Source organism: Neodiprion virginianus, chromosome 1 (assembly GCF_021901495.1).
Source record: "Neodiprion virginianus isolate iyNeoVirg1 chromosome 1, iyNeoVirg1.1, whole genome shotgun sequence".
Lineage (NCBI taxonomy): Eukaryota > Metazoa > Arthropoda > Insecta > Hymenoptera > Diprionidae > Neodiprion > Neodiprion virginianus.
This window is the reverse complement of record NC_060877.1, coordinates 37,721,926-37,748,644: the sequence shown is the minus strand read 5'-3', so window position 1 is coordinate 37,748,644 and position 26,719 is coordinate 37,721,926. Positions and strand designations below refer to the sequence as shown.

The 26,719-nt window shown below is 40.4% G+C and overlaps 3 protein-coding genes and 1 long non-coding RNA gene across 15 annotated transcripts; 1 reads left to right on the top strand and 3 right to left on the bottom strand.

Annotated features, from left to right (window-relative positions):
- Positions 1 to 3,847: 3,847 nt before the first annotated feature.
- LOC124299069 (GSK-3-binding protein-like) lies at positions 3,848 to 8,353 on the bottom strand. Its single transcript, XM_046751976.1, has one exon. The coding sequence runs from the start codon at positions 6,960 to 6,962 to the stop codon at positions 6,375 to 6,377; it is 588 nt and encodes a 195-aa protein (XP_046607932.1). The 5' UTR covers positions 6,963 to 8,353; the 3' UTR covers positions 3,848 to 6,374.
- Positions 8,354 to 8,763: 410 nt separating this feature from the next.
- Positions 8,764 to 23,998, bottom strand: LOC124299765 (protein charlatan). 12 transcript variants are annotated; one of them, XR_006907059.1, is made up of 9 exons: positions 23,747 to 23,998; positions 20,926 to 21,254; positions 20,332 to 20,523; positions 19,808 to 20,121; positions 19,120 to 19,631; positions 18,711 to 19,001; positions 18,517 to 18,621; positions 15,875 to 17,729; positions 8,764 to 8,774 (listed from the first exon to the last, which is right to left on the bottom strand). XR_006907059.1 is itself a non-coding variant. In XM_046753201.1 (8 exons), the coding sequence occupies exons 2-8, from the start codon at positions 21,071 to 21,073 to the stop codon at positions 14,695 to 14,697; spliced, it is 1,572 nt and encodes a 523-aa protein (XP_046609157.1). In that variant the 5' UTR covers positions 21,074 to 21,254; positions 23,747 to 23,998; the 3' UTR covers positions 14,346 to 14,694. The 12 variants fall into 12 exon arrangements, 11 of the variants coding, with proteins under 11 accessions (XP_046609157.1, XP_046609077.1, XP_046609127.1 ...); XM_046753201.1 differs by lacking the exons at positions 8,764 to 8,774; positions 15,875 to 17,729 and adding an exon at positions 14,346 to 14,704; XM_046753121.1 differs by lacking the exon at positions 8,764 to 8,774 and having other exon boundaries at positions 15,767 to 17,729.
- Positions 10,548 to 14,229, bottom strand: LOC124299829 (uncharacterized). The gene is made up of 9 exons (XM_046753212.1): positions 13,552 to 14,229; positions 13,256 to 13,471; positions 13,008 to 13,194; positions 12,661 to 12,878; positions 12,442 to 12,573; positions 12,034 to 12,373; positions 11,694 to 11,926; positions 10,930 to 11,098; positions 10,548 to 10,705 (listed from the first exon to the last, which is right to left on the bottom strand). The coding sequence occupies exons 1-9, from the start codon at positions 13,731 to 13,733 to the stop codon at positions 10,568 to 10,570; spliced, it is 1,815 nt and encodes a 604-aa protein (XP_046609168.1). The 5' UTR covers positions 13,734 to 14,229; the 3' UTR covers positions 10,548 to 10,567.
- Positions 14,693 to 18,632, top strand: LOC124299834 (uncharacterized). The gene is made up of 3 exons (XR_006907079.1): positions 14,693 to 14,813; positions 15,072 to 15,230; positions 18,509 to 18,632. It is a non-coding gene; the product is annotated as an uncharacterized LOC124299834 (long non-coding RNA).
- Positions 23,999 to 26,719: the final 2,721 nt, after the last annotated feature.

The window sequence follows — 26,719 nt, the reverse complement described above, 5'->3', positions numbered from 1 at the left end:
CAAGTATACGCATAACAATACTTGTTAAATATATTTGACTGTGGAAGACTTTCTCCAAAAATGATTCACAAGTTTAAATTCTCCGTGTATGTCTAAGTTACACATATCTAGCAACATAATATTGATCGTTATGAATGAGTAAAGACCTGTAAAGATGACTGGTAAAGTTTTGACGATTTTTTTTTCCGATACCAGGGATAGTTATTTTCAGTTAAATAAAATTCGTTAAAAAATTGGCAGGATTAACGAAGCAGGTATACATGTATAAGATACTTTTTTTTACTACAGTATGACAAACTTTATTGGCATATTTAACCGGTACAATTCTGGTTGCGGTTAGGACATTTTATGTTAAAAAAACTGGCGAAACAAATTAGATAGACTGTAAAACTGTCGCGAAAATCGTTGATTGTTTTACCAGCTAAATGAACCATACAATTTTCCGAATCCGAGCTTTTATTGTGATAATTCTGGCCCGGATTAATATGTAAGTACATATTCTCTTATTTAAATCATTTTCATTCCATATTTGCTTTTTACATAAAGTATCATGTTTGAAACCAGAGAATGCAGTTGCTATGTTTTTTTATATTTCAGTTTTTTAAGTCTGTAGTATTATATGTACATATGTTTTTTTTTTGGTTCTATTACATATTTATCCGGGCCCTAGTCACGATGTACCAAACCAACCAGCACTGAATTTTTCAGTGTAATGTACAAGGCTTCGAGAATTTCACAGTTATTTTTTCCCCTGATTCCTCCGCCATTAGATAAGTGGTGTGTTTCTGCCATCAGCAAGTGATGAACCAAGCAAACGCACAAGATGTAGTCGTTTATCTGGACCAGTCGTAATCCAAATACGGCCAGCTGCCGGGTGTCGCACAAAGTAGCACGGTATCGGAATACAATCGGTTTGTTGGTTGTATCTAGAACTTACAAAATTCCGTATTACGCCGCGAGTTGACCGACAGGCGAAGAATCATTGGAACACGTGTTCCGCCCGCACATTTCGTAAAAGTGTCAGTTTCACTGTTTTCCGTATAGTTTAACCCTCTTTGTTTACTACCGCCTGTCACTCAATGACCGACTGTATACGAGTACAGGTATGCCTATACTTTGAGGTAAAAATCAGGCCGGATGACTCAAGAACGTTACGTAATTTTGTGCAATAATTCTTAACACTGACAGTTCAATTCTAACAAATTGCGCAATACTCACTACAGTTTACCAAATCTACGTGGGACCCATCATTCTTTATCCCATTCAATTTCATTCTACCGAATTCCTTTTTCGGACATCGTAAAAAATTGGCAAAAAAAAAACCGAGCTGTACGTAACGTGTGTCACCGAGTCAAGCTAGTTTCTTGCATTTGGTTTCTAGATATCATAAAAACAGTGATAAAACGAAAATTTCGTTTACTCGTCCCGTATGAGCAGATGAAGCACATGTATTTTCCAAGGTATTGATCACAGGTATAAGATATGTACACCTTGAATACTCACAATCAGGTCTTCTGGCACGATTGATGGTGTTGTTGGTTTCCTGGATAAAAGTGTATACCATCTACCTTTGGTAATAGCCCAAAGAATATCCATCTACATTAGGGTGGCCCTTAATATGGGTAAAAAAAAAATTGATCGCGCCGCCCTCCAAAACGGTTCCAAATGATAAAAAAAAAAAATATACGCGAAGCCCCAGCTATGTCCGTTGAGAGGAAGACGTGGCTGTAAGCACGAAATTTCCGTAATTTTAATAAAATTCCTTATTTTTTCACAATCGGTTTCGTACTTATATATTTTTTTTTTCATTATGTTGATGTGAAACTTTTTTTGCATCATCGTAACAACGATCCATACGTTAAAATTTGATTCACTTTGCCGATTTCCCTATGATGCATAAATAAATAAAGGCATCAACATTTCACTTGATGAAAATAAAAAAAAGATATTTTTATTAAGAATAATCTACCTACTTTCCACGTTTTTTTTCATTTGTAATTTTGAATTTGGCGGTCGATCATAAAAAATTCCCCGATGCAAAAAAAGAGACGTCTATGCGAAACTTTTAGTCGGATCGATATAAATAAAATTATTTTAACATGCAATCTTTTGAGATATTTCTGTGTTTTAAATAAATAAATTTGAACTGAACGAACTAGTATTGATATGTCATGCATACATTTTTTAAATATTATGTTTTGATCGATTATGTTTGATTTTGATGTGATTAAAAACGTTCAACAGCAGCTAAATCGAATTATTATTTCAAAATAATAGGATGGTAGAACTGAACTCTCATCAAATCTAGTATGGAGGACCTTATTATTTGATCTGTATATTGAATATCAATATACAATAGCTTCGGAAAGTTAAAAAAAAAACAAATAGACTCGTAAACTAGATTTAAAGAATCAAAATTTCTCCAATCATGAAAAAAAATTGATAATTAAATTTAAGTTCATGCTTACAGCCACGTCTTCCTCTTAACGGACATAGCTGGGACTTCGTGTGGATTTTTTTTTTTTATTACATGGAACCGTTTTGGAGGGTGGCGTGATCAATTTTTTTTTTTACCCATATTAAGGGCCACCTTAATCTACATACATGCATGCATTATACATACCTATATACGTACTTCGTATAACAGGTAATATATATGATACGCATAGGAGTTTCATCGTATATTTTAGGACACGATTCGTGGATGTGTGGCAGCCGGTCACGTGCATACAGTTTAAGTGTGCTACACTGCGTATGATAACGTTGTTATCTGCTGACATCAGCGAGGTAGTGCAGTAATATCTATATTTGTGAGCCTAATGGGTCCGATGATGAATATATGCGATAGGATCCATAAATTCACTATGCAGGCATGTTTCATTATTCAGGAATTCCAACATCGCATTCCCATTACACGTACATGAATGATACATGCAATATCAGAGTAAGTAGGTGAGCGAAGAAAATAACGTACACTGGTAGTTTAACTTTTCATTAATTCCTTTATTATTAAATAAATTTGCCAGAGGCGGTGTCCCCGGCAACGATCACATAGAGTTAATTTTTTTATCTTAATTTACTAAATTGTTTTTGTTTCTCTTCCGAAAAAAAATTTTATTTTCTTTTTTTTTTGTTTTTTTTTTTTTGTTGACTTCAATATTTAATTGCAACAACACTATTGTCACGATAATACGAGAAAGGCGGGGGAAATAAAAAGGATAAAGAAAAAGAAAATATAACGATGCGAGGGAAAAAAAGATTTTACTCGTACAAAAAAAATTCGTACGGTAAGGAATATCGTTATATTTCTATACGACATACTCATTCGTCGGAAATTGATATTATCGTACTAAATTAATTCTCACAGCATTCTCAGTAGGTAGACAATACTTGTAACTACATACTAGTTGAGAAAGATTTATTATTAACATACTTAAATATGCAATGACGCGTAGTCACCGAAGTTATGCGTAATTTGGTTGACATCTGGGACGCACTTGGGTGTACATTCACAATAATTCTCATCAGTTTATACAACCCACGTTGCGACGCAATATCAATACGTCTGTTCGGAAAAAAAAATTACGCTGCTATAATATAACGAAGGTGTACACAATTGTTCATTCGAGTTGAGCTGCGGTAAACGTAAGAAGTGAATAGCTCCGTTCTCTGATGTCAATGACCATATTTTAATATACAGCTTTTTTTTTGTTTATTTTTTTTTTTTTTTTATTTCATTATGATTTGTCGGGTTTTTTTTTCGTTTTTTTTCTGCTTGAATATACATGATATTTTACAAAAGCCATAACACGTCGTTACATCTAAATGTTAAATGATTATTATAACATTATGTGATTATATTATACATACCATGCACTAAAACATGCACGGCACGAGGTAAAGCTATTTTTTTTTTTTTTTTTCATTTATAAGCCCCGTGTTTCTTCTCGCAGTTAGAAGTATAAATTACACACATGTGTTATTATTACATGTACAGCTGGTGCCCGTAGGTACTATATTCCCGACTCTTTAATAAGCCGTTATTTTTCTTAGTATTTACTCGTATATTTGTATTCCGTGTATTCCCTACATAGCCTTTTCGCATTTCATTATTATCATCATACATACAAGCTATTTCCATTTCATTCCAATGAACAATTATACGCGTAAATATACACGGTTGTATAGACATAATATTATGTGTATTAACTGCAAGACTCGTCGGAACAAAGGTCACAAACTTATCTTGAAAATAAGAGAACAAAAGTAAAAAATAAAAAATAAAAATAAAAAAAAAATCGAGAAAAACATTGTGGAGAAATGTCCAATCAAATCGAACGTTCCAACTTAAATACTTTACCTTAATATGTTCTGTATGTCGACAATAGAGAAAAAAAAAAAAAAAAAAAAAAAATGACACCGACGAACTTATTTTCAGTTTCTATCTTCTTTTTTTTTTTTTCGTTTGACAAATAAATGAGATCACATATTTCCTTTCATTCCCAAAGTATAAAATTTCACATACGCGCACAAAAACGCAACAGCATACCGTACTTATTGATAAATGTACAGAATTATTCTTACTATTTTTATCTCTTATTATTCTCCTTCTAACTTTTATACTATACATACTGTTATATCGTTGATTACAAAGATGGTACTCGATGAAAATACACTTATATTGTATTATGCTCATCTCGCAAGTTATTACGGATTGATACAAGTCGCCGTAGCATTTTACATACCAATATATATATATATATGTATGTATGTAACTATGCAACTCCCTTATCGTAATGTTGACATACATATTTTAGTTGTTATACATAATAATATACTATTCACGTACATTATCCAGGTTTGTTTGCGGTACATTACGTGTAACATACCTATTATGCTACAGGAGGAGAAAAAGGTGTAAACACTGGCTAGTCCGATTGGTGCCAGAATAATACACGTTTTGGAACTTTAAACGTTGTACATTATGTATCTATATGTTTGTATAAATTAAACTAATATCAATAATTATAATAATGACGATGATGCGTGTATGTGTGAATAACGATAAATAATTTTTCAACAGCGGTAATACCGTACAGAGGCGCAACGAAATCTGGTAACAGTATTTAATGACGAATATCCCCCCCCCCGTAGAACAGTTCGCGATTCGCGGCGAAACGTGGCAATATTTATTTACCGCGAATCGTTAGAAAGCTGCGTTTTGCGAACCCGTTCGCAGTAGTAATAACAACAATAATAGTAGTGAGTCATGAAATTCGTTGAATGGTGTCGCGACTGTTGAGAGTTTAGAGCAGCGAAAGGCAAGCGTCGTGCCGCGTACACATAATATACATACGGTACGTAAAACTTTATACGTTTTACGGCTATAGTCTCTCTGTGCTTGTCCCAGCGTCGGTTTAGCTTTGAATGTGTGCGGGGTGGGTTGTATTAAAAAACTTATGCCGCATCTTACGTGAATAAAATCACACAGCGTGTATGCGCACCTATGTAATATACCGGGTGTGCGTGTATGCGTGTGTTATATTCTGCCGGCACGCTACATCGATAATGGTTGTGTGTAACATACGCTCGCCGTGAGTCTTCCACGTACAGCCTCTCGCTAAGCATACGTGTACTATCGTATATCTGTATTTACGAATATATAGTTATATAGTCAGAGTCGATACGCCGGCGACGATCTTGACCGAACGTTCACGAAGCATCCGCCAGAGTGAGAAAGAGAGAGAGAAGGAGCGATACTCCTTCAAATAACAACACACCATATTTACAAACACACGACCGTGTAAGGCGAGTTCCTGCCCAATTACGTTTATACCTATACTCGGCGCAAGCTAACATACGGTTTATAGAAAACCTCGGTGTTGGTATTGTACGTTTAAATGCAATGGTGGGTGGGTGTGGATGAATTTGTTTTTTTTTTTTGTAACATTTCAAATTAAACGTGCATGTGTGATGTGTGTGTACGTTTATATGGAATTTTTTTTTCTTCTTTCCCTAATCTTATTTGCCAAATTGTTCACTGTTTATTTTTTTTTTTTTATGGAATTTTTGTTGTTTTTTTTCTTCTTTTTAAATCGGTTCTGCACCTTCATTTTTCGATTACTATTAAACTACCACTATAGGCAACACACTATGTATGTACCTCGGTATCCCGCACACAGTATGCGTGTAAGCTGAACAGCGCGAGGGTATGTCGAAATTATGTATGAATTTCACTTTTTCACATTGATTATCGTCGTCGTTGTTGCTGTTTGACATCATGGTTATGATTGTGATTATGATTACGATTACGATTATCGTACCAAATCGCGTTTATTTCTACCAAGTCCGTGATACATTTTTGTTCCATCACCTCAAAGTTCAAGCGGCGGTATAACCGGCCTGGGCTCGTCTTCGGAGTCGTAGAAGTAGGGCTTCCTCTCGTAGACAGATTCCTCCTCGGGGTTGTCCAGCTCCTCAAGATTCGCCTGTAGCGAGGCTTGCAACGAGGCCTGGAGCCTCTTGACCGCTTCCTTAATCAGACCACCCTCTCGAAGCAGGACCTGGAGCAGCTCGTAGGGGTCGTCGACGTTTGTGCTCGACCTCTTCTGGCTGTGATGATGATGATGATGATGCTGGTGGTGGAGGTGATGGTGGTGGTGATGGTAGTGGTGATGACTCTGTTGCCTCTCGTCCTCGGTCGCGTCGACTCTTAACCTGCATGCTTCGCACGTCGCCGCCGGGTCTGCCCACGATCTCGACGGTATCCTGTAGGGCGAAGGGCGACTTTTCTGCGTGAAGCTCGACTTGGCCTTGAATCCCGACAGCCTGAGGTTCTCCTTTATCTGGGATACGAGCAGATCGACGTCTCTCGTGAGAAACTCCTGCGTCGTCGTTGCCTCTCGCCTCGGCATAACGTCGATTAAATTCAAATAAGTGGTCTCTTCAGCTGCGCTCGGCATCTTTACGCCCGTCGTCCGTCTTCCGCCGGGAGAAAGAGGGATACTGCTCGTTCCTTCGGGTTGTGCCGCTGCTGCTACGCTCGCACTCCTGCCGTATTCTTGTACGTATTCCTTACTCTCTCGACAATGGTATGTCCTGGTCACCTCCGAATCCCTCGCTACCACAGAACGCGACCGCAATGCAGTTGGTCTTTCTCCTCCGTTCAGGCGAGTTCGAACTTGCGGGCCGCTGATGTGTACTGGGTCGTGAGCGTGACTCACCCGGCTGACGAAAACTATCCCACCTCTCTCTCACGCCCCCTCTCTCAAGTCTCACTCTGCCTCGCTCTATTCTCCACTCACTGACGATGACTCGACCCAGCTAAGCTACTTGCTGCTCGGCTATTCTCTCGATAAACCGGCAACGGTATCACCGGTCGACGACGACGACGACAACAACAACAACAAAAACAATAACACAACAAGGATAAATCGAGTTTGGAATTTTCCTCGTTATCGTTCGACCGCCGAGTACGATGTATATGCGTATATCAATAGACTCGTACCGGTTCGAACAAGCTGTATTTACCACCGCCGCAGACTCGGTTTGTTATTGTATTGAAATATTAAACGTTGATGAACGAGATTTCGATCCAACTCTCGGCTTCTTACGCAGCAGGTATTTCCTCTTGATATTCCTCTCTATCTCGGCCAAACTTTTGTTACAACTGTACTTAATGTAGCTCTCGGTTCTTTTGTCTATTGTTGTTATTGTTTTGGTTTCGAATAGCGTCGAGCGTCTGTGTATGCGTTACGTCACACTCTACGCGCTGCCGACGGATCGTCGTTCGTAACCGACGTCTCTGTGTGTCTACGCGGCTGTGTGTTTATCTATATATCGTATATCCGCGGAACGGAACAAACACGAGATACAGAATATGTAACACTCGCACTCGTAGTCGAAGCACACACGTGCAAACAACTTAGAACCGGCAAGAGTTTTTTTAGAGAGTTAGAATTGAGAACAGTTGATTAAACATTACACAATAATGGCAACACGCGGGTTCGGAGACTGTAGCCGACTGACGAAATTATGGACACCGTTGCTGCGAGCGATAGAGAGTCGGAGTCAGAGCCAGCCAGCCAGCCAGCCAGCTAGTTAGTTACCACCGTACGACACGACACGCTCTCTGCAATCGAGATGATGGTAGTTATGTATAATACGTGTATATGCAATATATATTTTGGTGCGCGATCGTTGGTCGTTCGGTCGTGTTTATTATATATATACGTGTATGCGTAAGTGCGCGCGCGCGCCTCTCCGCCTATATCTCGTTTAGTATCCGTGTTTTGTTACGTGTCGACGACGTACGTTCGGAACACGGGAGAATCGAGCCAGCGACTACTGCCTGCCTGTCTCTCCCTGACGCCGCCAGGCCAGCCTTCCTTCCTACTCTATTATTGTTTTGGAACGACTCGCGCATGCGCCGTGGCGCCTTTTATACTCGCTCGTGTAAACAAACCGTTAACTCAGGCAAGCCCGGTCAATCGATACCCACTCGCTGGTATGCATCCGCTACTATTCTCGATACCGTTTCTCCCTCTACCGCCCGGCACGTAATACATCGGTCAAAATTTAACCCCCGTAACGGGAATATTATTTACAAACATTACAGCCGTTTGGCTAATTACTTCGGTGATTAGGGTTTCGGCCTAACTGCTGCGTAAATCGACCATCGGTCGATTCGTTCTCCGTACTCGGGCAGTCTAATCGCTACAGCGTTTGACGATATCTTTGCCATTTTTAAACCACCTGATCGACCTCTTCCGGTCCTCCTTGCCCTTCCCCCGTCCCCCGACCCTAGGCCCACCAACCCTCAGGTCAGATCAAGGTTACACCGGAGGCTCGTGCGCGCCTCTGCGGAGGTGTGTAGATGTGTGCGTGTGTTGTTCTCGGGTCGCCCTCCCTCCCTGCCTTTCTGCCACGCTGTCTATCATTCATCGCACCTTGTCCTCCCGGCGCAAGAAACACGTGCGCTTATCGAACCCCTTTTGTATTCCGCCTTGATTAAAGGAAAAACAAAAAGTATTGTTTACATTTCGAGGAAACTGTTGTTTATGACCGTTATTTTTGAATATCCGTTCAAGTTTCTCGTCTTTACACCTGGAACTTGTCTCGTCTTCGTCGGAATCTATCTACCAAGGGTACTCGACGAGGAACTTCCGGTTTATGTTATTCTCGATCGGGAAAAGAAACCTCGGAAAAAACCATTGCTATTTTCGAAGATATTTTGTTTTCGGCCTCCGTCGGTCCCTTCCAAATCGTTCGATCATCCTGAATGACATTGGAAACTGATTTCCTACATTTTAAGATTGCATCTTAATCGTTCTGTCTGACAAAATCAACCGCGTTCGTAATTTCGCTTTTTATCCGCTCCCTGTGCTGTTTTTATCTACCTGTAGTTTTTTCCCTATCGTCCATTAAGGCATCGGAGACAAATGCGGGCTGTTGTTATTCGACTCTGTAAACAGGAGTGAAATACGCGTCAGCTGAGGCGGTTTTTATACCGTTTATATCTACCCGCATAACGTAGTCTAAATTTAGATGAAAGCCCTAAGTGCGAACGAAGGGCAAGGATGCGTACAAGGGGTGAAATTCAGTTCGATGACTTCGTTGTAACGATCAACCTGCCATTGCAGAACTCTAGATACGTTGATGTTTGGGAGCTGTATCCATTCATCATTAAACCTGAACGAATGTACATATATCTGCAGTAATTTAGCTAGCTATGGGTCAAGGTTAAGGAAAGAGCCGAGAGAGAAAGAGAGAGAGTTTGATTTGACGCTGGGATCCGTACACGCTCGTGTGACCGCAATATAAACTTAAGTGGTTGAAAAAACAAATTCAAAACAATGTATGAAGCATAGGGCTGTCGAAATCTGTATTATCGCACTCTCCTGATTTCGCGATTTTTTCGGCGGTTATTACCGTTATTACGTCGTCGAGAGTCAGCACGCTCTGTCAACTGTCAAAATTCATTCACGCTATTATCGTAAGTGGGTCTGCGGAGATACCAGTATCAATTATGTAACCAAAACGTATCTCGTTCTTATAATTATCGCTATATTTAATCGGATGAATTTGTAAACTAGCTCAAGGTTCGTTGAAGCTAGCTGATTTATGCGCCATTCCTTTATTTACACACCAATCCACGCAGGCAGGCAGCTATTTATTATGCCAAGGTGCCTGCACGAGGCACCTCAATTAACTAGTACCTAGATTTCTGCATCGTTTTCAATTCATAAATACAATGCTAGCGGGTTGCAATCGCGCTACCCACGTTGCGAAGTTCAAAACAGCTCGGCTGATTCTCTTTCTTTTCTTCGAAAATCAATATGCTTGGGTTATTTTTATTGACTTTTTATTCCAATTCCTACAACCAGACTAATCGTGTTCCAAAATTATTAATTAAATTTTTTTTGGGTCACGCATGTTAATTCTAATACTTGACTCTCTTATCCCTCTGTTTGATTATAATATTTGTCACAATTCGATTTTATTCATTTTCTTATATAAAAAATTACAAAAATACGTGCTTCGTTTTATATAATTGAGCTAGTTTTTCTCAAAAATTGGTACCAAAGTGTAACTGTTCCAGCCTCTTTTGAGCGTCATCATAGACCTTTTTCACGGAGTTAGGATTAGCGAGGAATCTCTGCCAAAGGATCAACTTTTCCCATTCAAATCCGTCGATATTTTTACGCTGTGAAGAAATAGAATAATATAAAATCAACGCGACTTTTTACGAGAAAAGTGTTAGGAAATAAATAATTATAATTGTTCTTTTCATTCGTGAAAAGTAAATCGCAAACAGTTTAATTGAAATTATAAGTTTGAGGTTGAATGAGCCAACTGCTATCCTACTATATTCTTTCTTCTCATCAAATATTTCAATAATTCAAGTTCTACTTCTCTATAAAAAATTACCAGTTTTTCCTTCAGCCGTTTTCTCCGCGCTGCAACGTCGTTTTGAAGCTGTGAAACCCGGCTGACCACTTCCTTCGTTCGCGTTGCTGTTTCAAACGACGTTTGTATTAAGCTCGACGTGCGGCCGTTGTTTATTTCCCGTTGATAAACTTCGTTCAGTTTGTCTTCCCTATAGAAAAAAGTTTTACCGGTTGCGGTGGTTAATAATGTTCATGACATAGTTTTTAAAGTCCAAATTACACGTATAGTTGCGTTATATACACGTGCATATGCATGGCACATCGTAAATAAACATTGCAGTTTTTAAATTCATAAGCAGGAAGAGTGTAGCTCCAGAGGAAAAACAAATATCAAAAGAAATTAATTTTCAAATTGCAAACCAAATACACGTGGAATTAGAAAGTAAGATTAGCAAAAAATTGATGAATCGCATGCATAAACATATCTAATAACGTCCATAACGTGAGGATTTGAAATTTCACAACTTTGACGTATGATTCGAAAACAGTTGCGACCAAGGAGATAAATTTAGATGTGTAAATTGCATGGAAAATGAATGTTGATAGTTGAGGTACGTGTGTTTGTGTCGAAAACACATACGTGGGATACAAGTATAGAAATATCAAGAAATTTTAAACTGGAAGTTGAACAATTTTCGGAAATAAAGCCGTGCATCTGAAATTTTTGATGAGGTTTATTGGGATGGAAACTGTCCAAATTATGTACTTTCAAAGACGTTTATTTATACCCTGCCCTGTACTCACAATGATATGACCCCGTTTAATCTGCCGTCAACATCGTCGCCGAATATTTTCTCTTCGTTTGCTTCATTATCTGCTACTAATCGTTTGAGTTGCCTCATGGACTCGGCCAAAGAATCAATGTCGTTTACGTTACCATTCATCATAGAAATAAATATTTTGTTGTATACATTCCTCTTAGCGGGTGGGCCTGAAACGATAGCGTCATATTCGGCTTGCATTTGCTGCGTGATGTTCTGTAATTGAAATGGTAAATGGAACAGTTGAAAAACATGAATAAGAACATTTGTTCTTATTAATTATGTCACTCCATTTAATAAACAGACAATAAACATATACATACATCCCTCACTGAAGAGAGCGAATATTCGGTGGAGAGATAATACCGGGCATCTGCGACGAATTCAACCGCTTCCATAACTCTGTTGAATTGCAATTCCAGGAGCATGCAAAGCAGGTCTGAGTGCGCGTGTCCGCGTTCACGTGCTAATTCCCGAAGGCGAAGCATACTGGATAGACGGTGTTCCCTTCTCTCGTATCGAAGCCGAGCATCCAGCACAAGAATTTCGGTTATGAAAAATTCTGCAGAATGCGTTACCGCCTCCTCCACTTGATTTTCTCGCCAAAGTCGGACCTTTTCTTCTAAATAATCTCTCCTTCCGATCAACTCCGTTACCTCCGCCCTGAAATAACCGCCTAATTGAGATTTTTCGAAGATATTACAGATGTCAAGTATAGATAAAATACTGACTCGAGATGCGCTTGTGATTGAGGCAGCTTTGGGTTACCGTTGTTATATATATTCACTGCCAACTCTTGCATGGCCAGACAAGCATCTGCGCTCGCTTTGCTAGTGACCTCTTCGACCTTTGAAGTAATCAAGCTGAAAACCATATTTAATGCTTGTACATCTTACAAAATTAAACTTTATACAGCAATAAAGAATATGCAATACTGATTAATGATTTACTTTTTAAAACAAACGGATAATTCTTGCAATATTTCTTCTCCGCGTCTGTCTCTGCTGTCTTCCATAAAAGTGTTATAGTCTGAATCATTGATGTGTTCGTCTTTGCCAGTGTTTCCAAAATGTCGTTTTATACAAGCAGTTAAATAATTGATGTACATCTCGGTCTGAGTTTTGCATAGCTCTAAAGGCATCTGGGTCCAAACGACTGCAGGTCCTTTCTGAACCAAATAGTCAAAATATGTATTGTTTGTTTCGAATGACATAATAGAAATTTGTACATACAGTTTCCTAATTTCTCTTATAAATTATTAAATGTTATGATAACTTTTTAATTCCAAGTTTTGTACCATCTCCGCAGCGTCAGCATAAACATTGATTAAATGTTCCACATCTTTGTACAGAACTCTATGGACTTCGTCAAAATCCCTTGTGAGATCCAAACAGTCCTTGTAACGCTCTTCCAATTCGCTGCTCGCTTTAGCAAGCTCAATTTCTTCCTGCTCAACATCTTCGTTCACTCTGTCTTCCTGTTCCCTGTAACACAGAATTTCCTAGTACTTAAAGTCCAAAAAGTTTTTATATGAAAATGACTTACTTTAAATTCTTAACACTTTGTTCGAGTAACTGTAAGTATGCCCAATCCTCCTTATAAGCTTCTCTCTCCACTTCATATTGACAATTATAGTCTGTTTCATCTGTAATCTTAGAATGTAGGAGTTGGCGTAGCTCAGGGCAGTTTGCAGTGGCCTGTTCAAGCTCGGCATTCAGATCGTCGGTTAACCATTTATTAGTTTTTGTCAGATGTTGTTTTCTGCAATTCGGACAAAAAAAAAAAATCGATCTTACTTGCTTAGAGGTTTATCTTTCAACTGAGATATTAAAAATACTTACATTTGAATATCCTCATCTGATAAAAAATTCTCACGCGTAACATGAGAGCAAAACCATTCCAAAAATCGCCGGCTTTCAGATTGATGGCATATTCTGTTTAATATTTCTGGAGTTATGTTGGGTGATATGTCGGGGAAAATTTCATGAATTTTTTTGTGCAAAATTGATCCTGTTACTTCCATTGCTCGTAATTTGTGCGTTATTTGTAATATAATCGAGTAATTGAAGCAATCAGCCAGACACTTCACTAACCTTCGTTACATTCGACAGTTCGGTAAACAGTGTAGTTCAAAGTTCAAACCGCGGGTATTTACCAACGATGCTTATAACCTACAAATTATTGTCCTCGATCTGGCTTTCGGATACTTTCCAAGCTTTCAGTGTAAAAAAAAATAGACTAAGAAAGAAGACTATATACTTTGAGTGAACCACGTTTTAACAGCCACTTATCTACTATTTGTTCCACTTCATAAAAATATTTTTAAACATTACATAGGTATGACAGTTTTTTACGACACTCAGAAGTTTGAAATTCGGAATTCTTCAGCATCAACGAGATCATTGGCTATAAATTGACAAAAAAGGTGAATCATAAGCCGCACAAAATTTGGCAAAAGCTCCATACAGAGCGCAGCACTATTCGACTCGCTTTTTTTAAACTAATTTCCAGTGGGGAAACCAATGTCGGTAACTGATCTATATTTACTCTATTTCCTGACAGTAGCTAACATAAGCAATGCATGCACGCCACGACGCTTGAGGGTATGTTAACAGCTGTTAACAGCATGGTTTTGTCATAGAAAATTAGTTCCAGAAGCCTGGTCAGAGGACGCGCCGTTGATTCTCGTGTAGCCTGCTAAAATCCGGAACAAGTGGGATTACATTCTATATTTATTTATACATTTGTCCACTACACTTCATCACAAACGGGTTCTTTTACTTTTGTTAATAATAATAAGCCACAATGTGGCAGATGCAGGAAGAGGAAAAACATTAGGTTGGTTTATTTTATTACCGACCCAAGAAAATGTAAGCCCCCGCAACGCTTGAGACTATTTAACTGTTGCCAACTTGAGGCATTGGTGTCGGGTTGGTTCCGCCGTCAGCGTGGCTTGCAGAGCTACCTTCAGAGTACCCCCGAAATCACGGGGCGCTGAAAAATTCGAATGTGCTTAGCTCGCATCCTGTGTCACGAATCTGTGCAAATTTGTGCTCAATTCAATAATTTTTCGTAATTAACTCGATCCGTGGAGCTGGTCTTAGTAAGTGTTCATCAAATATACAGTTCCAAGTCACCGAGACGTTGATTTTCACGCCATATCTCTGGGACTGGTTTTTTCAACGCTAAACAAATGACATTCACGATTACGTCTTCACACCGACACTAAGATCCTGACGTTCAATTGTGTTTTCACAACGCGCTTGATCATTTTTCTTCATAGATCGTGCGTGAAGTCGTTTCTGGTACAACTTGCGAAACCTTTCGTCACTGTATAACCGTTACTTTTAATTTTCAACAGGTATGTGCGGGCTCTAGAGCTTTATAGAATGAAGAGAAGAAATTACAAATCACCGTTATGCAGAGCTGAAAACTACAGCGACTCTATATCAGAGAATATTATCGCCGATGCAGCCTGAAGTGACGTGTTAGGAGTCGATGTATAAAAAGAGCCGATACGGTGAGTCTTACCTGCATCCTGTTAAAGTATCAAGATGCCATGATATTTGCCCATAATTTCATGTATAATCGGGTAGTGATAATTCTCATAGAGGTGATCTCAATATAATTATACTGTTGCATTCTTATGTGACACTGTTCGTAAATCCACTGCAGATAATACACAATGTTTTGCTATATATTTGAAGCATATAAGATTATTCTGCCGTATCACATCCATCGATGTGTTTAAAAACTAAAGTAACTCAAATTTACGCCTGATACAGCATAGCCACGAAAACTTGATGAACACCGTTTGATTTGTGCTCGAATATTTCGTGCATCGATCTAAATGGGTAAAATCTGGAAAACGAGCAATCGCAGTTTGATTGTCTAGCTCTCATAATTTTTATTTGCAACATTCTGAGATATTATTTATTCTTGTGTAATTTCCTGTAGAAATTTTACCGAATTAAATTTTTTCGAGTTTAGAATCTTATAACAACACGTAAATTGGATAGGAAATTGAGGAGGAATTGCTGTAACATTCTCAGATCATAAGTTTGTCAATAGATATATTTTATATCATAACGTAAACAAGATAATTGTACAAATAGCATATTATAAAAAGATGCACATATTCGGGAAGTGAATTTCTTTTCTTACTTCCCTACTTACGTCTCAGCAAAATATATTAGACGTATATACAATTAGTCTCTGAAGACAGTGTTACTTGATAATGAGACTTAGTAGAATGTTATCTGAATTCGCGTAAAAGACTTCAGTTCAAGTGACACTGTTTATTGAGGACCATTATATCCATACAAACAAAAGGATTGCAAAAGTAGCTCGGAGCAAGCCTTTGGCAAACTGGTTTAGATCTACTTGAACCAAACCACGAAAGTCCTTGGAATGTATAATAATTTAACTGGAGAAACAATCTTGATTCCTAATTAGACGTATTCAAATCGTTATCGAATTTGTAAAACTCCGTTATACGTAATTCGTAGAATTTGACTTTAACAATTTCATCTCATTACATCCATTATATTATGCTTACGATACACACTTGACTTGACAGCACTGCTCCTAAAAACTATTGACAAACCTTCCGATGGTAGAATAATAAGGTATTATTATGTTATCAAGGCTATTTTACAAAAAATGGTCGTTGTACGTTTTAGAAATGAAATAACGCCCTGATTTCTTCACAATTTCTAACAATTTTAACAATCAACAGCTAGTTACCGAGGTCTGATTACATATATAAATGTCATTACTTTTATCAGTAATCCGTCTCTCCAATAACCCGCAATATTGTCGCTATATATACAAGACAAAAATATTCGCGATACTAAAATCTCAGTTTCACGGAATGATTGTATTACTTAGAGGTATGTATTGTGTTACTTGGTCAAAGTAAGTACTATAAAAACGCGAAGGAGGCTGCAGGCGCTGCTCAATTCACTTCTAATACGTTTTCGAAATTGAACAATGCTATATTCCTTCTCGAACAAGTTGAATCATCGTAGGCAGAGTTTTCTGATCATTCTAATGAATGACATATCTCAAGTCATGCTAGTCATTGCAAACCATCAAATGCTAAACCAAGAGTCTATTTAATACTTCAAATTTTAAATTATTGGGAAACCTCTGCCCTTAATCAGTGACGATTTATAAATCTTGGTTGGGTAAAATATTGCCATAATTAGTGAAGATGGTCCGACTTTCAAGAGTTGTTCTACATTCAATTTTGAACTTAAATGATAAATCTGTTAATTTCGGACTCCAGTAACATTAATATATCCAAGTCAACATCGAGGATTGTTAACTGATTTCTTGAAACGCATCCGCATGACGCGTGTATACGGTTGCTCGTAATGTAACCGATCGCGATTCACGTTTTGTGCGTAAAGAAATATTAGGTCGGGAGTGACGCCAAAGATTATGCAATATTAGGGAAGCCTTGGTATGATAAGGGACCCACATAAATGCTCTAGCCGAAGCATGTCTCGAGCAACGGTAGCACTTCAACAATCCTTTTCTGGAGACTAATTGTGCTAAGCATCTTTCTCGTATCTCGATTATCTTCGTTTGATTCGTACTCGACTGAGTTCCTCGAATATTGATGGCTGTGAAAGTGTTTTGTCTAGATTGAACATCGTTTTCGGCAGGTAATTTTTGTGGCCGTCTCTGTTTTCGCGCACGCTTTTCACTGGTGCACGAAATATCATCATCTGGCCTATTCCTATTTTCTGTCTTGATCTGATTTTCATAAGAAGCTAAGTAACTTCTTGTTATGCGGTCTATCATTTCCGAACAAGTACCAACGTCCAATTGGTAAATACTGCATTTGTAGCAGTAAATTGGCTGATTCTCACTGCAACGTCGAGAGACAGTTCCCTCGTACCGCGTTCCGAATCCAGTCCTCTTCAGAAACTCAGATCCGCAATTCTCGCAAATTAATATATCCTGCGACTGTAAGCTTGCCGCGGCTGTGGAGCCGTCTACCATCTCGTGGCTGCAACCACCGCGGCACTGCTCCATAAGTTACGTTCGCATCATTTCAGGAACATCAGGTGTTAGTTGAAGAGATATTAAGAGAATACAACATTTCAGGAATATCAGGTGTTAGTTGAAGGGACATTACGAGAATATAACAGAGTATTTCACATATGTATTCGTACAAATTGCACAAATCGGAAAACAGCGTTAGCAGCAAAGAAAAGGAAACTACCAGCGCTAGTGTGATATGCTATACGGTATAGGTGTACTTCCACCGGTATTTTCTGCAATTTGCCAAGTTTTTAATGTGTAATCTGACAAAAGTCAGAAAACTTGTAATTCCATTTGCTCAAATTAATAAAAGCGAAGTTGTCCTCAAATGCTTCCAATAAATTGTTGAAAGTTTGCTTTCACTTGAAGCGAGTGGACTCTGACGACCTACACTTTGAAAAACTAGTAACGAAATCGTAATTTCAGAGATGCGTACAAACTCGATAGAAATACAATTGCTGCTAGATTTAGAGCTGTAGTTAATTCCGATTGCATAATCTTGTACATCATACATAAACATACGAATGAATGGATGGCATGCAGAAATTGAGACAGCAAAGAATAGTACCAAATGTGTCATGCGTTAGGTAATTAGTGTGATTGTAGAATAATTCTGATTGAATCATGCAGTACAATTCTTTTTTTTTATGCAGTTAGTTTACCAATAGGCTATTATATAGCATCGAGTGAATGAAACTGATTGTGAGACAGTAAACTGAAAGTAGTAAATTATAATCTGTGCAGATACTCACCCAAGAATTGTGGTTGGCGGTATAACGCTACCGCTAACAGTCGGCGGAGCTGGAGCCGGAAATACAGGGGGACCAGGCGGCGGGCGTCCACCACCACCAGACGGCCTATTCATTGGGACAGAACAAAGTTGATTAGGCAACTAATGAATACTAAAATGCTGATACTTCATGCTCGCAATCACGGCTGTACGCACTGTAAGTGTTGATGATGGCGCGGAGTCGGAGGAGCCGTTGGGGCATTGGCGGTTGTAACCCTGTGAACGTGTAGCTGGTGCAGCTGTAGCTGTGCAGCATCTTCAGCGAGGTAAGAGCAGCGCGAGCATTGTCTCCTGTTATGGACCTTGAGTACATGAGTTGACAAACGTTCAGCTCGGGCGGCTTTGTACTCGCATAACGCGCAAGCAAACGGTTTCAGGTGAGTGTTCAAGTGGCGTTTCAGGCACCAGTTGTCCACACCGCTCCAAGAACAGTAACAGCACGTGTACCTGGGTGAAAGGAATCGCCAAATCGTATTAAGACGTATACATCATCTCCATTGACTATAATCATATTTCAGCCTAAGAATCAACAACTATTATTGTGCAAACTTGTGATTTTCACAACCTTCTTTCTTGGGCTCCTTTCGACGCTCCTTTGAGGTGACTCTTGCTATTGCATCCGCCATTCTGCGTTCTCCGTGCTGGTGTGTGCATCGTGGTGGCAGGCATCCCTGGCGTTGGATAAAGACCAGTAGTTGACGTGGAATGCAGCTGATAGCTTTTGTTGTTGTACGCGGTTGGGTAGTTTCCGGTATGGTGGGAGCCAGTGGAAGCGGTTCCTCCGCTTCCAGCAGCAGCGCTCTGGTCCTGTAAGGACTTGGAGGTGCTACCGGTGGGTCTACGTATCCTGGCCAACTCGTATCGGTGTTCCCTATGCATTCTCAAGAAATGTTTCTTCACATGATCCGCTCTGTTAAATGGCTTATAGCAGACGTAGCAATGGAACGGCTTTTCCTCACGGTGAATGTTCTCGTGACGCGTGTACAGATCTCGCCTGTCCGTACCGTACGGACAATACGGACACGCGTATCTCTTCCCGCTAGCCGTTGTTGTCGTGGTTCCGGTTCCAGGACTCTGCTGATAAAGTCGAACTTGAATTATACGGTGAGTACGAAAGTCTTCTTGTTCAATTCTCTTTTTCAATTAGCCACTATTGCCCTTGCAACAGTAGCAGAATTTTACGTCTCCTATAATCTGACTAACTTTCACCTGTTAAGTAGTACCTATTAGTTTAATATCGTATCTTCATATACCTGATGCAAATGAGCATGCTGCGTCGACGTTGCGGCGTGAACATCGTGAAGGAGAAAACTAGTGGCGGGAGGCAAAAGAGCTGCAGGAATTGTTTGGGTTTCCTGGGACCTACGAGACGGAGGTGACGGTCTCTCAGCCCGCTCGCGGACCCGCTCTAGATAAAGGGTAACCTCGTCTGCGAGGGAGTCTTTCCTGCACTCAGTGGATCGACCCGCGTGGTGCCCTACTCCACCATCCTCAACGGACACCCTGGACGGATGCAGTCCGAGGAAATGCTCGGCGACTTCCCGAGGCCCTCCGCCAAGACATTCGCCTGAAAATGACCATGTTCAAAAATTATTCGTCACCAACTTTTTTATAGGAAAAATTTATTGATTAAAATCTATTACAATCTATTTGTTAATTAACTATTTTACAACGTCAGTCACGTACGATTCAAGAGTTTACAAGCACGTTATTCAAACTTTGGAGTTTCTACTGAACAATGATTCAACACCGGGAGATGTAGTGTCGTAATACTTACCACATTCGCAGCATCTCCAAGTGGCTTTGGTCGCGTGGTAGGCAGCAACTCGACTACCTTCTGTACATTCGAGAGGTTCTTCGGCGCAGGTCCAACCTGCGTCGTCAGTCCCGTCATTTCCGTTTCCGGTATCGTCGTCCGTGTTATTTTTATAGGATGCCGAAGTCTCGAACTCATTTTGTATGCTCGATGCTATCGTCGTGAGGAAATGAGACGAATTATTGGAAATTTAAATGTAAAACAGATGATCATGCAGTTTAGCCTCGATTATATACGTCAGAGCAGAAACATTAGCGTAAATATAGCAATTATAGTACAGGCGTATACGCAGTATAGCTATGACGACGCAGAGGAATTATATAAAATGTGCAACAATTTGGACTAATTTTTAGATTCATATTTTCACTCAAAGGATCGATCTCATTGTAAAATACGTGGTGATTATCAACACAATGCACCGAATTACGGATCCAGAATTGATACTGAACATCGAAAGACGTTACTTATAGAGTTAATGCGAACCCTGAAAAGTTTCTTTTCATCCATGTAGGTATGATTAAATTGTTCGGCGTTCATCATTAGAGAACAAAGTACCTATGTATTCGGCTCTCAAGGTGTCCCATGACCTTATAATTTTCTTACTTCGGTGATCAGGATCCTCTCCGTACAGCTTTCTCGTGATCTCCTTGAACATATCTTCGTAGCAGTCAATCCTGCCGATTCCGACGCCGCTACCCTCCATGCCCACCTCCGGTGATGGTGCAGCGACCCTCCCAGTGTCAGCACACCCGGCGCTCGGCCCGGTTCGCGGTAAGCTTCGAGGCCGGGCCTCGGTTGATGGACCTGCTTCACCCTCCCTCCGCCGGCTCCTTCACCACCTTCTCCTCTTCCTCTGACGGTCCTACCGCTGCCGCCTCTTATACCTGAAATTGCGAACATCTCCGGTATTCTTATACCTAGGTTTCAACCCTGCGCCGGGCAGAATCTCGTAACTCCTCTCGACTCTTATACCTATCATGCATGATATAGATACCGGTGTATATATGCAGATATATTATAACGTATATAAGCATGTAAGATAACATTGCGCGAGTGAGAAATAACGCTCATTGTTCAACATCATTTTGTTCTGAATCGCAGTTTCCTTAGTTTATAACTTTGGCGCTTTAATCATGCTGCATGTTTTCAACTTTTCTTAATCGGTCGCAACATTTTGAACATCATTTAATATACAAGCGACGGTTGATTTTTTTTTTATCTTTTATAAAAAAATGTCAACTTTCTGTTATTTTTTTTATAATAATACAAACCGCCGAATAAGAGTTACTGTAAGTTGTAACGGTGAATATAGTCCTATATGCCATTGAAAGCTTCGCGCTTTCCACGGCAAAAGAAATTGGGAACCGTATATAATGACCGTCGATTTAGCTTCTCAAAAATATAATTTTCTCTTGGCATTATACTACTTCGCTCGTATAATTTACTATTGTCAAAACGTACTTATATCGCAAAATGTGTTCGTGATGCATTACTGTACATTTTTTAGTGGACTTTCCGGGACATGGAAAAAAAAGTATGTCAAGATTAAGACGATAACCAACGGTATTACGATCGTACTTTAATATACACTTTGTGAAAAATCGTTATATATATATATATATATATACACACACATATAGATGACAATCTGTTCCGGAATCTAAAAACGAGTTCTCCCGGCACGAAAGATTTCTGTATTACAATTATTAGCATACTAATTTATCCTGAAACAGAGGGGGTTGTAAATGGATTTTAGCGTTATCAAGATTTATATTATACGATAATAATCGATCTCGAACTAAACTTGAGTAAAAATAAAAATTCCAAGTGAACAAGTTTACATTGTATTATAATACAGCACGTTTGTCGTGTCAACGTGCAGCTTGCAGCTTGCGGAAACGTATTATCCATACGTATATGGGGGTTAATGCGGGGGTTGTTCGGGTGGTACAGGAGGATACAAATACGAATTGTCGACCGCGCGTCGGGCTGATCAAGAAAAGAGGGAACTAAGTTGAAGAGACGCGTTGTACGTCTGTATTGATCGCCCGGGGTCAGGGAGTCTCGAGACCATGTTCCTAGTCGTCGGCCCGGTGGTTCCATGCTTCGCGCGTGTGTTCGTTCGCCCGTTCGTGTGGGCGTGAGGGATGGTATGTACCGACAGAGCGGAGGGGCGGGGGTCGTTGGATGTGAGAGGAGAAAATCAATACACCCTCGGAGGAGGTCGAGGCGGCTGTAACTCGGCGCGCACGCACACCAATCCGATCGACGGATAAACGTGCAGACTCGGCGTAAACGTGGACGTAAACGCAAGCACGTAAACTTGAGCGCCAGGTTGGCAGGGTAGCGGGGGGGGGGGGGGGGGAGGTTGGTGGGGTTCGTCAGGCAGATGGGCCTCGGCTGAGTTCGGACCGCCTCGGCTCCTTTCGACCTCTGCCCCTCCCCCCCTTTCTCATCGAGTTGGCAGCAGAGAAACGAGCACAACAAACGAACGACCGAAGGAACGAACGGTCGAACGGACCGACGGATGGATGGACGGATTGTCGACCGGTTGCGAGCCACTGACTATAACGACAGCAGGGACACACGTTGGCTGAAACTTCTCGAGGAAACGGTTCTCGTAGGAACAGAGCTAGAGGAACGCGGTTAGAGAGATGTTCCACAGAATGTTCGTTAATTTTTCGGTTTAAATAATTACAATACGGTTTTGTAATCCAGGAGCTTTAAGGCAAGGCAAGCGGTTACGTCATCTATTCTCGTGCGAGTGGTGAAAACCCCGGTTTGTATCGTTTCACCGTAAACCCCCTGTACTCCGTAGTTATCACTTTCGATATATGCACATGGAAACGCGCGCACATTTACGTACGTACACAATACATACATTCATATTCGGGGAAGGACGCGCGCGCAAACATCTACTTCGGGTTTTAAGGGATGGTCGGGGGACGCACGACGCGACGGTAGAGACGGTTGGGACAACTGCTAGGCGACTACCCCATTGCGCCTGCCTACAGCTCGTGGGGTTTGCAGAATGCAGGGCACACCTGTGCGTTGCGAAACATCGTCGTGATCGCACCGTATTCGTATATATAGATGCACGTACGTAGATATCATATGTATACGCGAAAGAACTAATTCACAGGAGGACGAGGAGGAGGAGGAGGAGGAGGAGGAGGACAGAAATGTGGAAGGAGAAAGGCCAGCATGACGCGACGTCCGAATGAAACAAGGCGAATTCGGGAGGGAAATTTAGAAGGCGGTGGATGATGCCAACGCGCCACGTACATACATACGCGAGAAACGGGAAGTACGGAGTACAGCTTACGTATTGTTATTGCCTACTCACTCTTTTCAAGTTTTGATATTTTGTACTCACCCAAAGTGAGGCTGAGTCGATCTCGTGTCCCGTAGAAAGGAACCTCGTGTTCCACGATGTTGAGTTGCAGGTTGTTTCCTCGGCGGCAGTCGGGTGGCGAGTGGGTGGCAGGCGGGGTGGTGGCCGGGTGGGGTGTTGGGTGGCGTTAGGAGGGGGTCGTTGGTGGGCGTTGGGAGGGGGGCAATATCTACCACCCCTCGCCCATTCAATCCCGCACAGTACACATGCCCATGGGCCTCCTCCTCTCTCTACGCCTGTGCGTGCGTGCGTGCGTGCGTGCCTTCACCCTCCCCACCTACTCCTCCCCCTCCGCCTCCCTCCTCCTCCCACCGCTCCCCCTTCAACCTCCTCCTCCTCCTCCTCTTCTTCCTCCTCTTCCCCGTCCTCATCCTCCTCCTTCTCCTCCTCGTACTCCTCCTCATCGCCCACCCGCGTTTAATACACGTAAGCGCGTCACCCGGCTGCACACACATACCGGCAACAACGACACGACACGACGACGACGACGGTGACGGCGTCTGGAGCTGCGCTTCGTATCCTCATAGGAGTTACTGGATCTATCATGGTGAGACACGCGTGGGCGGATGCTGATTTCCTGGCTTTCTTATACGTACAACGTAGAGAGAAACCGTAGGAACCCGGAGCTCGCGCGATTATACAGATTTTCTGCACTGCCAGGGGTGGAATTGCCAGGGATCTACCAGACCTGATGCTCCACCATGCGGCCCCGTGTAGTCGATCTATACTTCAATTACTACAGATCGTTCGAAAATCGACCGCATTTTGCTCTCCGGTTTTTGTGAACGAGAGGGTTGAAAAATACCTTCGTCGGCGCATGCTTGTTCAATATTTAAAAATTAGATGAACCTTTATGTTATTTGGTATGTTTTTTCATCTGGCACAGTTTAAGGGCAAGTGATAACATAATGTATGAGTGTAATTGTTGAAATCGATCATTGTACAAAATGAAAACAGTATTTTTCCAACTTTTTTTATGATGCAGAAATCATTGCTCATGCAAAAATTATGGCATATGTATGACAGAGATCGACTGTCCGGAACTTGTCGAAAGTGACAGAGTAGGGCAAAAAGAATAGAAACAAACGTTTGAAAATAATCTGACAGGTGAATATCGCAAATACCGGCGAGAAATCAAGATGCGACCGTTGATACTCTTCAAATTGACAGCAAGTAATATTTTCCCTATTATATATGTTTTCACCTTCGAAGGAAGTATAAAAGCTTCAATTTAGCTTACGGAATTCGCTCGTCCGTGATATCCGGATGTTTTCCCTCCGGGTATAGTTTACTCTTAATCAATACTTTATGATAAACCCCTGACTACGGATCAGCTGGCTTTACCTACAACCTCTTTCTATAAGCCGTACCATCTACGGAGGGATGGTGCCCACCGGTACTGCAGTGTACAAGATTTATCATACAGACGTATAAAATTGGAAGGGCGTGTGTGGAAATGAAGGGTTTATATACGGAGGAAGAGTTGATCCGTAAATCTTCTTCCGTTTCCGTTTCTCCATTTATATTATTTCTCTTAGGCACAACAGAAAAAATTGTATTAATTCTCTTATGCCGATTGGATGATCCGATGTATATACCTAGGTATATATTACATATGTACTTACATACATACCTGTATATATACATATACATGCCTGTGCCGCTGCAACTCGAGTGAAATCTATCCATATATGAATAGCGTATTTTTTTAATGTAACACGTATCAATCGAAGCCTGATGACTGTAAAAACATTTATTTAAATCGTGACGAGGCATCGAGTTTTTCATAAAATTTATGTGAATGCTATGTACCGATATAGTTGTAGTACTGGTTTTATTATGACTTTTTTCAACATTCACGAATCGATGCACTGTAATGCTGTACAGCTTCTGAACTGTATAAACTGCCGGCCAGAAGTTTGGGTATACCAGTCGAAATTTCTTGCCGCACTAAAAGTTAGATAGCGGACTCAAAAATAAAGATAATCAAAATTTCTTGGCGGCGTTTTAAAGACGACAAGTTTACCTTTATTTTTCTTTTTTAGAAAATTCTCTACATTTTCTTTTGGCCCCGGTACATATTTTTGAACATGGACGTTTTTCGGCTATTTTTTAGCCGCCGGAAAGTAACTGCGCATCTTCGGGAAAAATTTTCCCTCGGTTTTTTCTGTGGTAAACTTAATAAGAATATCGAAACCTACATTTTAGTTTTTTAGAAAGTTTCACAATTGCTCTACACGAAACTGTCGATATATATATATATTTTTTTTTAATTGGTTTCGACAGTCTTGTGTGCGAACAAAAGCTACGAACACTTCGAAGGAAGCAAAATGAAGGTAGATTTGTCCTCTTTAAAACGCCGCCTGGAACGTTTGATTATCTTTATCATTGAGTCCGCTATCTAAATTTTAGTGCGGCGAGAAATTTCGACTGTTGTATCCAAACTTTTGGCCATCAGTGTATACGTTCGATGCGTATGAAAAAAAGAAAACACTAGTCGACTCATAATAGCGTAATAGTTTTTTAAACCGTTAAAAGACGTGGAAAAAATTTTGACAAATTATATGGAAAATAAAATTTATTACAGGCATTTTTCATGGCGTAAAAAAAGGGTTCGGTATAATATACATACGCATGCACTTAGATACGCAAGTAAAAGCGATGGAATAAATTTATACAGCGCGAAGGAGCTGTATGTTTGTCTGCGAAGCAATAAGAAAATGAAAGAAATAATAATAGTAATAACAAAACGACCAGAGCCTGAATAAGACGTTTCTTGTTTATTTCGTTCTACTGCCTGCCGATGTCGCGGTAGGAAGCGATCGATAAAAAGCATTTGTGGGAGAACGTGAAAGACACGACTTGTACAAAGCAACTGTGACAAATTCCAGGGTGCACTACGGCGGTAAACGGGAGCCAGTAATAATTAAAATGAAGAATTAAGTAAATCCAGAG

Bases quoted from the DNA above. Each gene is read 5' to 3' on its own strand.
- LOC124299765 (XM_046753121.1), bottom strand. From the start codon at position 21,073: ATGGAGGGTAGCGGCGTCGGAATCGGCAGGATTGACTGCTACGAAGAT. The intron at 20,524-20,925 runs GTACTTTGTTCT...TCACGACGATAG, and splicing joins CTTGAGAGCCGAATACATAG to CATCGAGCATACAAAATGAG. The intron at 19,002-19,119 runs GTTGTGAAAATC...CCTTTCACCCAG, and splicing joins AAAGGAGCCCAAGAAAGAAG to GTACACGTGCTGTTACTGTT.
- LOC124299829 (XM_046753212.1), bottom strand. From the start codon at position 13,733: ATGGAAGTAACAGGATCAATTTTGCACAAAAAAATTCATGAAATTTTC. The intron at 13,472-13,551 runs GTAAGTATTTTT...TCCGAATTGCAG, and splicing joins TCAGATGAGGATATTCAAAT to AAAACAACATCTGACAAAAA. The intron at 12,374-12,441 runs GTCAGTATTTTA...CGGTTATTTCAG, and splicing joins CAATCACAAGCGCATCTCGA to GGCGGAGGTAACGGAGTTGA.
- LOC124299069 (XM_046751976.1), bottom strand. From the start codon at position 6,962: ATGCCGAGCGCAGCTGAAGAGACCACTTATTTGAATTTAATCGACGTT.